The sequence below is a fragment of the Macaca thibetana genome, chromosome 16 (assembly GCF_024542745.1).
Source record: "Macaca thibetana thibetana isolate TM-01 chromosome 16, ASM2454274v1, whole genome shotgun sequence".
Classification (NCBI taxonomy): Eukaryota; Metazoa; Chordata; class Mammalia; order Primates; family Cercopithecidae; genus Macaca; species Macaca thibetana.
In genome coordinates this window covers 9,635,058-9,647,323 of record NC_065593.1, presented here as the reverse complement: position 1 = coordinate 9,647,323, position 12,266 = coordinate 9,635,058, and the positions used below count along the sequence as shown (strand labels likewise).

The 12,266-nt window shown below is 46.1% G+C and overlaps 1 protein-coding gene across 2 annotated transcripts in view; it reads left to right on the top strand.

Moving 5' to 3' along the window:
* The window catches only part of DNAH9 (dynein axonemal heavy chain 9), a 378,056-nt gene that overhangs the window by 128,615 nt on the left and 237,175 nt on the right, over positions 1 to 12,266 (top strand). For both annotated transcript variants that reach the window (XM_050764993.1, XM_050764994.1), the window contains one exon: positions 2,185 to 2,289. In XM_050764993.1, coding sequence (XP_050620950.1) covers positions 2,185 to 2,289 — 105 coding nt within the window. The remainder of the gene's footprint in view (positions 1 to 2,184; positions 2,290 to 12,266) is intronic.

The window sequence follows — 12,266 nt, the reverse complement described above, 5'->3', positions numbered from 1 at the left end:
AGGTGGGTTTTATTTTTCTCTTCCTCTTTAAAGTCTGCCCTACAGCCAGGCGCAGTGACTCACGCCTGTAATCCAAACACTTTGGTAGGCCAAGACAGGCGGATCACTTGAGGCCAGGAGTTCGAGACCAGCCTGGCCAACGTGGTGAAACCCCGTCTCCACTAAACATACAAAAATTAGCTGTGCGTGGTGGTGCACGCCTGTAATCTCAGCCACTTAGGAGGCTGAGACAGGAGAATTGCTTGTACCCGGGAGGGAGAGGTTGCATTGAACTGAGATTGCACCACTTCTCTCCAGCCTGGGTGACAGAGCAAGACTCCATCTCAAAATAAATAAATAAATAAATAAATAAAGTCGGCCCTACATCCTACCTAGCCTATGTGGCAGTTAGACCAATCCCCTCATACCATTGCTCTGCTCGTGTTCTCTGCTGCGAACCTCCAAAGATCCCTCATAGTAATTCAAGACTTTTTACAACCATGACTTCCTTTAGTAATTCAACTTTCCAATCAAAATGGCTCTGTCATTTTTCTCTGCACACACCATTATTCTGCTTGTATTTCTTCCATAATCTTCCTCCTCCTGGAAAGCCTCACCCCTTCCATTCTGTCTACACAGACACCCCTGTCCTATAAAGCCATCATTTCTCATGTGTGTCCTAAAGCATGTCGTTTTCTGTGAGATCCCCGTGTCTTCTAACTCTAATCCTAGCCATGTAATGCAGTGAAACTAATGTTTTTGTTACAGGACTTCTCAGAGCCCTTAAATGCTAATACAAATAGTAACTGGGCCAAAATGGGTTGAAGAATGTGTTTCCCAAATTTGCTTGACCAAAAAGCCCTTTCTTCGAAGAGCATCTTTCAGGCCTACGGTTCCGCGGAATAAACTTTGGGAGGTGCTATTGTGCTGCCATCTGACTTTCACCTCTTTAGCAAAACTGATCACTCGGGAGCATGCTGACCCACTCTTCTGTGAACTCCATGACATTTGTGGTTTATATTATTCAATGAAACCACTACTGATGCAGTAATTTTCCTGTTTTTATGTATATACCTTATCTCCTCAACCTGACCAAAAGTTCTTAGACTGAGCTCCCCTGTGTCCAGCACATGACCTGTGCACAGAGCTGATTGTCAAAAAATGCCCACTGAAGGCTGGGCATGGTGGCTCATGCCTGTCATTCCAGCACTTTGGGAGGCCGAGGCGGGCAGATCGCGAGGTCAGGAGTTTGAGACCAGCCCTGACCAACATGGTGAAACCCCATCTCTACTAAAAGTACAAAAATTAGCTAGAAATGGTGGTGCACACCTGTAATCCCAGCTACTCCGGAGGCTGAGGCAGGAGAATCACTTGAACCTGGAAGGTGGAAGTTGCAGTGAGCCAAGATCACACCACTGCACTCCAGCCTGGGCAACAGAGTGAGACTCCGTCTCAAAAAAAAAAAGAAAAAGAAAAAAGAAAATGCCCGCTGAATAAATGAATGGTACTTTTCCATTATTTGCGTTTCCCTGGTATTTTAATGACGTCTCCTTGCCAATGACCTTGTGAGTGTCTCCCAGAAACCTATCCCTTTATGTTGCCCCATCACTTACCAGTTCATATTGAATACCCAGGATGGCTTTTACTTTTAGGACAGAAATACATTATTCCCTTGTAAATTCATTCCTTACTCTCATTTGAAAAGATTTACCTTTAGTGTTTTTTGGTTTGTTTGTTTTTTTAACAGATGTTATCACCTCCTGTCTTTGTCTCCAGCTACCTCACCACTCTGGAAAAACCTGGGTGGTTGGGCATAGATTTAAAGATACAGACATAAATTTTTCCATCGGTGCATGACAAAGGCTGGGTGGAAGGCTTTTTGTCTGTATAGCATAAGAAAAATCATCTTTTATTCATTTCCTGGGATTTTGAAAGCTACAGAATCAACAATAATGCAACCCTGGTGACATTTTAAAGGGATTTTCACCCAAGTGTCTTGAAAAGGTTCTGTTTAATCCTGTGACTTCTGTTGACACCCCATAACCATCAAACATTTAATTGTTCTTGAAATTTTAATACAAATTTCTGACCAGTGGTCTTTAGGGGGACTAGAAGTATCTGTAATACAGCGGATGGAGAATGACTTCAACACGTATTGATAAGCCTGGCCTGCCGGTAATTTAATCTTTGTACATTTTCTTGCAGTCTTGTGGCAACATCTACAAAGGCCTCGCTCAGACGGGCGCCTGGGGCTGCTTTGATGAGTTTAATCGAATCTCCGTGGAGGTCTTGTCAGTGGTGGCGGTGCAGGTAGGGGCCGGAAGTTGGTGGGAGCCTTGCCATCTTTATGTTGATCACTGCAGAAGTCTATGTCCTCTTGTTTTCGACCTCTCCTTAGCATCTGCATCCCTTTTTCTCTTGTCATTTCATGCCCCTTTCTCCACCCTCTAAAATCAGGCTCCAGGGAGGCTATCCTTCAAAATGGGTATCCTTCAGTTACCCACCAAAGTAGATCCATTTACTTGGCTTTGGGACTCTGTTTTGTTCTCTGTAAAATGGGCAGAAAGAAGATCTGTCCTACCTGCTTCCTCTGGGTGCAGAAACATGAAGATGGCAGAGCTCAGCTCCTTGGAAAGGCCATGTTCTTTGGTTATAAACCAAGGCTTAAATTTCAGTTATTTTTTTTCCTTTTGGAATCTTTGGGCAAGTTGTTCCACCACGCTCAGCTTAATAAAATGAAGAATACAGCATGAATGTTTTTTTAATGAAGTCACTTTTGGGGTGAGATTTTATGTAAGCATGCCACTTGTCTTTCAAGTCATCCAGAAAGCATTTATTAAACACCTACAACGTAGCAAGTGTTACGCAAAAGACAGGTGAACTTTCCTAGTTGAATAGAATGTGATCTCTAACAAAAAAAAAAAAATGAGCTTTCGAGATAGACGTGAGTACTTTCAATGTTCTAGAGGTGACTTCAATTCTGACTGAGCATGAGACTTCCAAATGCATTACCTTGAAAAGATGGAGAAGATTCTGGATTTGGGTCAGGATCCCATGAACAATAGGAGCAGGAGAAGGGGAAAGGGGAACGTGAATAAGCTTTTGTTGAAATTCTGTACCAGGCACTTTTCATACATCATCTTTCACATCATGAAAGATCTTTCACGTCTTTCCACCATGGCCCTGCAAGCCACTATTCTCCCCATTATACATGTGGAAAAACTGAACATCAGAAGGGAACTGTACCTTGTCCATGGGTAGACTTTTGGAAAGTGGGAAGGTTGGTAGGTGCACCCTGTGCCCTCACTGACGCTGTCCGGGTGCAGATGTGGGCACTGATCTGGTTTCTAGTGGGTAAAATGCCAAAGGAGAAAATAAGGCTGGAGAGGCAAGTTTGAACCCAATAATAGCAGGCTGAAATGCCTTCCTCAGCAGGCAGCAGGGAACCCCCAGAGACATCTGGGAGGGAGATTGCCCCTCTATTTGGCAGCAATGTGAAGGAGGGGCTGAGCAATAGGAAAACTGGTGGCTGAGGGCAAGTCAGGGGTCTCTCCCAGGGATTCTTACTGCAGCTGTGCAGGCTCCATTCCCCTAGGAACCCCATCTCCAAGATAAAGCACATCGTTTGCCAGCATCTATTCCATACCCCTCCCTGTAGGCTGAACGCCCCCATCTCCTGCTAGGGGCGGCTGGTTTCAGAACCCACATCCTGCCCTTATCTCAACAGAGCAAAGCAATCACAAGGCCATCATGTGATGATCAAAGCTGTGGCGAGGTGCTTGGGACAATGATGTGCCTGGTGCTCCCAGTGTGTGCCGCACACCATACAATCAAAAATGGTTTAATGTTGCTTGTGTTTGCTTTCATTTCCAAAACAGTATGTGCACAGTACAGAAAAAGAAAAACGTAGCTATGAGAGACTCTTTGGTCCCTACAGGTTTCTGTAATCTTTTCAGGTCCAGACAAAGGAATAAGGAAAGCGTTTAGCTTGACTGACATTTTTCTAAGGCAAGAGAGCGGGATTGAGGGGAGGGTGGCAGAAGAGGGGTTGGAGGAAACATCAGGCAAAAGGTCGCCCCTGGTAGGGAAAGATGACTGAGCCAGCATCATCCCTGTCCCCCTTTGCCCTGGCAGGAGCCAGCATCCATCCACATAGCTCCCACATGTTGTCACCTCTCATCCTACAGACTGTCCTTTTCACAGGTAGGCTTGGACGTGGGGCTGTGGGTGGGGCACTGAAGCAACCGCAAAGCTGAACAGAGGTAGGGCTCACACCATCCGCAAATCCATGCCACCTTCATCTCCAGCTGCACCGAAAGCCACAGGCAGTCAAAGGGCTCTGCCAGGTCCCTTCACTCACTGAGGTGGTCTGTCTTTCCATCTCTCATGTTTGACAGCCACTGACTCTTGTCCACACTCTTCCTTGGTAAAGATCAGAAAGTTGCTGGAACGTGAGGCTCTTCCCTGGTTTCCAGTGGTAAAATATGGTTTTTCTCCTTCTTTGGGTTTGTTCTGTTCAGCAGCAGTTAGTAGAGGAAGGAAGACAAATGGCTAGCCTGGACACTCTTGGACTGAAACCCTTGACCAGCTTGGCTCAAAAGAGCTGGTTGTGTGCATCTCAGTAGCATCACATGAGTGTAGCTTGAAATGGGCTATGGTGAGAGTCCTTCCATCATGAAAACTGCCAAATTTTATGAATCAAGGGCATTTTTGCTCCCCTGGAGAGCTGGTTGTTAAAAATTTACCAGCGCACCTCTGCATTGTAAGGATGTAAGCTGAATGTTGCCAGATCTTTTACATTTTTAAGAGAGACCAGACATCCAGATTTTTATAAGAAATCAAACATGTTTCCTGGACGCTTTCACCTTTGGCTGGTCACTTCACAACCTGGAATAAGGAATAATGCCAGTGTTCGATGCTGGCTCAGCCACTTACTAGCTGTGTGACCTTGAGCATATCCATGTCTCAAGATCCACATCTGTAAAGGGAGTTAATAATAGCACCTCCTTGAGGCAGTTGTGATAATTTTTAAATGAGTTAATATCTCTAAAGCACTTTTTTTTAAAGCCCTACAGAGAATAGTCACTCAACAAATGCTTTGATGATGATGGTAGTGGTGGTGGTGATGTTAGTGATGATGATGATGTTAATGGTGGTGATGGTAGCGGTGATGGTGATCATTATGCTAATGGTGGTGATGCTGATGATGATGATAGTGGTGGTAATGGTGTTGATGATTATTCTAATGATGGTGATGATGGAGATGATCATGGTGATGGTGGTAATGATGATGGTGGTGGTGGTGGTGATGGTGATGATAGTGATGATGATGCAGGTGATGGTAATGATGATGGTGGTGGCAGTGATGATAATGTTAACAATGATAGTGATGGCGGTGGTAGTGGTGGTGATTATTCTAATGATGATGGTGATGATGGAGATGATGATGGTGATGGTGGTAATGATGGTGGTGGTGGTGGTGGTGATGATGGTGATGATGATGGTGGCGGCAGTGATGATGATGGTGATGATAGTGATGATGATGGGGCTGATGGTGATGATGATGATGGTGGTGGCAGTGATGATGGTGATGATGATGATGGTGGTGGCAGTGATGATAATGTTAACAATTATGGTGATGGTGGTGGTAGTGGTGGTGATGATTATTCTAATGATGATAGTGATGATGGAGATGATCATGGTGATGGTGGTAATGATGATGGTGGTGGTAGTGGTGATGATGGTGATGATGATGGTGATGGCAGTGATGATGATGGTGATGACAGTGGTGATGATGGGGGTGATGGTGATGATGATGATGGTGGTGACAGTGATGATGGTGATGATGATGATGGTGGTGGTGGCAGTGATGATAATGTTAATGATGATGGTGATGGTGGTGGTGATGATGGTGGCAATGATGGAGATGGTGGTGGCACTGATGGGGATGGTGGTGATGATAGTGATAATGATGGTGGTGATAGTGATGAGGATGATTACTATCTTAACACTGCAGGAAATGGGTTGAAGAGTAGAGGCTGGGATACACAGGGCAGGGAAAAAGGGTTCACATCTTGGTCTCACAGGTCTTCTCTATGCCCTTCACTCCTTCTCAACTGGAACAACCTCAAGCTATCTTATCAAGCTTAACAATGTACTAATCAAGGAGGCAGTGCCCAACAGCCATTGTTCCCCCTGGATAGTAGATAGACACTGCTATCTACTATTTTTTGCTTTATTGCTATCTAATATTTTGCTTTATTTTGAAGCTGCTCAACACAAGGTCAGCAATGCATTCTTTAAGATCACTTAGTTCCTGTTTGTTCCTGGAATCAAATGAAATAAGTTCAACTTGGGAGTCCCTGATGCTGTCACACTCTGATCTAGGAACATACCCATCAGATATATTTCTCAAGAAAGTGGCCTGATAACAGCCCAGGCAAAATCTGAGCTGGTAACTTTTGAAATTGAATACCCATCCAAGGAGAAAATTGCACTTAATTATTCACACAGCAATCCAGGCTGGCATATTGGTTCAGAAGCCACACCAGCTGCTGACAGTTCTCTGCCACCCTCCCCTCTCCTCCTCTCCACTCCTTGTCCGTCTGTGCTCCTCTTCCCAGTAACTCCTACAAAAATGATTATGCTGCTGGTCCACAGCGTCTTTGTCAGTGGACGTTCTCATGTCTCCATCAGACTGGTCAAGCAAAGTCACACAGCCACTTGGGAAAAACTTCAGTGTGGCAATTCCAAAAAAAATTACTCTGCTATTTTAAAAATGTCTAAGATATTACTTAATTTTTTCTGGAATGTCTTCTTTACTATTGCAATCAGCTGTCTATGCTTTGGGTTATCTGTGCCTGGGGACATGTGCCACAAGGACACACCCCATTGCCCTGTCCCCCCTCCATGCCCTCTGGCCAGGCATCCCTGGCACTTTCTTCTCTTCCCTACAGTACAAGCCCCGATAATGGGTTGGGTAGAGGCAGGAAGCAGGTAGAAGCAGAAGGTCATTCAGCAAAGACTTGGGAGCCCACTAGAGCAGGGCTCTAAGTACTCCAAGCACCAAACAAATGCTTCAGTCTCATAGCCCAGGGAGCTTCCCATGTGACACCCTTTAGAGAGAAGCTTAAAGTCTAATGGGGGAAAAAAAACCCACCAGAAATGTTAAAATATTTAAAAAGTGGTGAGTGGGTTGCACTTCCTAAAGGCAACAGACTTCAATCTGCCATTGCAGTGGGAAGCGTGGAGCAGGCCAGAGAGGATGTTAAATAGCACATGGCATTTGGGGCAAAGACTTGAAAAGAGAATGACCATGGGGGACCACAAAATGTGCCACTCTCCTAGAATAGAAGGGCCAAGGTAGAGGGGTGAGGAGAAAAAGCCAAGATCCCCATAGCATAGGGCTAGCCTATGACCTCCTTAAAGTATATCATCTGTACAGAGACAGCATGGCCTTAATACTTCACTGAGTGAGTCAGACACAAGTCCCTAGCCTGAGTGGGAAGATACAGGGACAGAAGCCTCTGTGATCAGCAGCTTCCAGTCATGAGAGGAAAGGTGTCATCCTCAGGCAAGTAATGCAGCGCTTATGGTCAGACGGGCATGCAACGCTTGTGCAGATAACAAGGTTGATCACTGGACATCAGGGCTGGCTTGCAATATATAGAAGTAAAACCTAGCCGGGTGCGGTGGCTCACGCCTGTCATCCCAGCACTTTGGGAGGCCGAGGTGGGCGGATCACGAGGTCAGGAGATCGAGACCATCCTGGCTAACACGGTGAAACCCCGTCTCTACTAAAAAATACAAAAACTTAGCCGGGCGTGGTGGCGGGTGCCTGTAGTCCCAGCTACTCGGGAGGCTGAGGCAGGAGAATGGTGTGAACCCAGGAGATGGAGCTTGCAGTGAGCCAAGATCGCGCCACTGCACTCCAGCCTAGGTGACAGTGCAAGACACCATCCCCAAAAAAAAAAAAGAAGAAAACCTAGGCAAAGTATCCAAATGATAAGGCAGAAAATACGTTCCATGAAAGATGTGCAATTTTAAGGGCCATAGAGACTGGAAAGAGACAGTAAAACCATCTGGCTGAGGGGCAACTGTGGACAGTGAAACTGTGATGGGGCAGCGTAGCCCAGTGGCAAGAACAGTTCATTGACTTTCAGGTAGGTGTCCTGAGAGTGACAGCGGAGGGTGCCGGGCATGGCTGGTGTCATCTAGCCCCACACTACTCAAACTGTGAACCAACAGCACCAGCACTCCCTGGGAGCTTGTTAGAAATGCGGAGTCTCAGGCCCGACCCCAGACCTGCTGAAACAGAATCTTCATGTCAACACGTCCTCCAGTGATTTCTACGCACAATAAAATCGGGGACTGTGCCATGTGGCACAGTCATCTCAACCCTGGCTGCACATTAGAATGGCCTGGGTAATTCTACAAAATAGTAATGCACAGTCTGCACCCCAAAAAGGCGTTGATTTAGTTCCTGTGGAATAGGACTAGTGGGTACTTTCTAAAAACTTTCCACATGGTTCACACGTTCAGCAAATTTTGAGAACCAGAGCTGAGAGAGAGACTGAAAAATGAGGGAAACACCGCTGAGGACTGTAGAGTTTGGGTTCACATCAAGACCCCCAAGACTGAGCCCAGTTTGTCCCAGCCAGTGCTCTGCAGGGGCAAAGCCTCTCCAGGCCAAGTGGGGCAGAAGGAAGTGGGAGGCCCAGGCTGATCTGAGAGAGGGAGAGAGGGGAACCTCTGGCCTTTTCCAGGATCCGGACCTGGAAAGCCTTTTCCAGGCTTTCTGGACTCTGATCATTGTTATGTTCCAGTGATTTGCTCTGCAGACCTCAGTTGCTGCTAAATCCTGTCCTGTACAAACCAGGCTAACCAAAATTGCTAGGAGCACCGATGCTCCAACATTAACTGCATTTTTGAGTCTGTTCAACACCCTCCCGTCTGAGAGAGGGAAGTCAGTATGCAGCTATGAATGAGGCCACCTGGGCAGAGGTAGGGATGAGTAGAAATGTAAGAATTGACTGGACTGCAGTGGTTCTCAAATTTCAGCATGCATCAGAATCACCTGGAGGGCCTGTTCCCACGTGCTTTGCTCAACCCCATTCCCAGAATTTCTGATTTGATTTATCTTGGAGGTGGAGCTAAGAATTTGCATGGGAATTGGTTTGGACCCAAGGACACATGGTGTGGGATGGAGGTTAAGTATATCTTCTCAGCCTCAGGGTCCTCACTGGTAAAGTGTTTGGTCTAGATCAGGGCTTGTCAGCCTCAGCACTATTGATGCTTTCGGCCGATCATTCTATTTTGTGAAGATCTATCCTCTGCATTGTGGATGTTGAGCAGCATCCCTGGCCTCTACCCACTGAATGCCAGCAGCAACAAAAGTGTCTCCAGACATTGCCACATGACCCCTGGGAGAGAGGAATTGCCAACTCATCCCCAATTGAGAACACTGGTTCCTACATAGCTTTCCATTTTTATTCATTTGTGTTCTTTTTTTGTTTGTTTTCTTGTTTTGTTTTTTGATTTTTGTTTTCGAGACGGAGTCTCACTCTGTTGCCCAGGCTGGAGTACACTGGCATGATCTCAGCTCACTTCAACCGCCGCCTCCTGGGTTCAAACGATTCTCCTGCCTCAGCCTCCCAAGTAGCTGGATTACAGGCACGTGCCATCACGCCCGGCTAATTTTTTTGTATTTTTAGTAGAGACGGGATTTGACCGTGTTAGCCAGGATGGCTAACAGCCTCGATCTCCTGACCTCATGATCCGCCCGCCTCAGCCTCCCAAAGTGTTGGGATTACAGGCGTGATTATTTGTCTTTTTAATGTGTGGCAAAACCATATTTTCTTATTTTGTGGGAAGTATGCCTCTAAATTATAACAAACATGATGGTTTTCAGAGTAAAACAAATTGCTCTGAAAACGTATATGTTTGGTGAGAAACTGGTCTGTGGCTAGCACAGTGCTTCTTCTGGTACAAGAGCATTTGGGGGAAGTAGCTAAAAGTGTGTGCTTCGGCACCAGATTGCCTGGCTTTTAAACTTGAGCTGCTCCACTTACCAACTGTGGGGTTTCAGGCAAGTTTCTTTTTTTTTTCTTTTAACTTTTTATTTTGAACCAATTTTAGATTTATAGAAAAGTTGTAAAAATAGCATCGAATTTCTACATATCTCACTTTTAGCCTCCCCTGAATGCTAACATCTTACATAAACATAGCACAGTTTCTTAACTGCCTTCTGCCTCAGTTTCTTCATCGGTAAAATGAAGATCTAAGACTACCTATCTTAAACAACTGTTAAAAGCTTTGGATGGAATAATTCACAGAAAGTACTCAGAATCATCCCCGGTACATACTGAATGCTCAAAAATGTCAGTTGTTATTTTTTGTTATTCACTGTGGCTTTAAGATCTTCAGAAAACAGTGCATTTTCAATAGAGAAACAGATCCCAGTGGGTGAGATGTGCCTGGCAGCCTTAGCTATCAGTTGCCAAACTACCTATGTTGTACTTCCATCTGGCTGGGCTTGCATTTAATCCATACATCCCTAGTCCACCTGCTTCTCCACTCCCCCGTCCCTGCTTCCAAGCATCCCGAAAGACCCTCTGGCCTTTCCCAGGACCTGGACGTTATCAAGGTCTCTCGGACCCTGATCATTGTTATGTTCTAATGATTTCTTCTGCGGGCCTCAGTTGCTGCTAACGCCTGTCCTGTACAAGCCAGCCTAACCAAAATTTCTATGAGCACCGATGCTCCGACATTAACTGCATCTTTGAGTCTGTTCAACACTCTCCCTCAAGAGCCCCTCTACAGAATTTTACACAAAAGCACAGATGCCTCCAATCCGAAAGTGCATCATAAATTCTTGCTGAGCGTGAGGTTTCTGGGCTTCGGTGTTTCGAGACAGAATGCTGAGTCAGAATGAGCAGCAGAAAAGGTCCTAGGCTCGTGCCTTAGTCTTCGCCCAAAGGTAGCAGAGCAACTTATAAGCGCTAATTAAACTTGCTTTCCCACTCCCTAATAAGGCAAGTGCTCTGTATATTTTATGGATGAGAAGACTGGGAACAAAGGAGAGAACCAGGCTTTGCCAGTCACGTAACTCGCAGGATGATGAAGGCTGCAAGAGGCTCCACGGCAGAGCTGGGCTGGGCTGTGAGCTCCACGCAAACCAGCAGAGCTTGATCTGTTTGGCCAGCGTCCTGGCTGCTGAAGCCTGCTTCTGCCAGGATGGCATTGATATTCTGCACGTAGAAAAGAAGTCTCAGTTTCAAACTAATTGCTGTGAGCTCAAACGCATACAGTCATTAGCGCTTCACTCTGGGAAGAGAGCTGAATCCTAATTGTAGAACTGTCATGCATCCAGGCAAACTGTGTACTCTGGAGACAGCCGTGCCCAGTGGTAGATGGTCCAGCTGCCCCCCCCAACCCCTCCCACTGTTTCACACACACAACCCTAGAGCCCTATCTCTACAGAACTAGGCTACCCTTTGCTCTTCTAGCATCCTGGACTTAGCCAACCTGCTGAGGCTCATTCAAAACCTCACACCCGCCCCAGCTTTTGGGTTTTGCTTCCGAGAACGTGAGAGGCTGGAAATTCCCAAAGACCTTCTGGGGCCGAGCTGGACAAGGCTGGGGGCTAGCCTGAAACTGTGTCCCTTTCATCTTTGCTCTGTTGCCGATCATTTTTGCTTAACCCTTTTCCAAGCACCGGCTGTGACAATAAATGGTTGAACTTCACTTCTGCCTCTCCTCCGGCTGCTAGAGAGTAATCTAGAACAAGATCTGAGTGGGTCAAGCTTCAGGGTAAATCCTCCTCTGACTCCAGACTAAGTTTAAGAAAAAGTCTGATTCTCTAAAGAGAAAAGCACTAACAGCCCTCTGGGTCTGGCCCAGCCTAGCCTTGCTCCATCTGTAAAGGGTGACCTGTTCTGAAGGTGTAGTCTGGGGGGTGGCTATGAGGAGTTAAACCAAGACAGGGACCACAGTTGCGATGAGAATGGTCACATGGATATTCCTCATGTTAGCTGGTATTTCTAAGCATTTTCTGTAGGCTATGCACTTCACAGACTTTACTTCATTTACTTAGAACAAGCTCAGCAGGTAGCTATGGCATCCTCATCATCACACAATACCTGAAAGCACAGGCTCCAGGATCCATCTGCCTGGATTCAAATCCTGATGCCCCAATTAGTAGCTGTGTGACTCTGGGCAGATGTTTCCATCTCACCATGCTTCTGTTTTATCTGAGATGGTGATGATGTAATTGAAGCGCCCTCCTC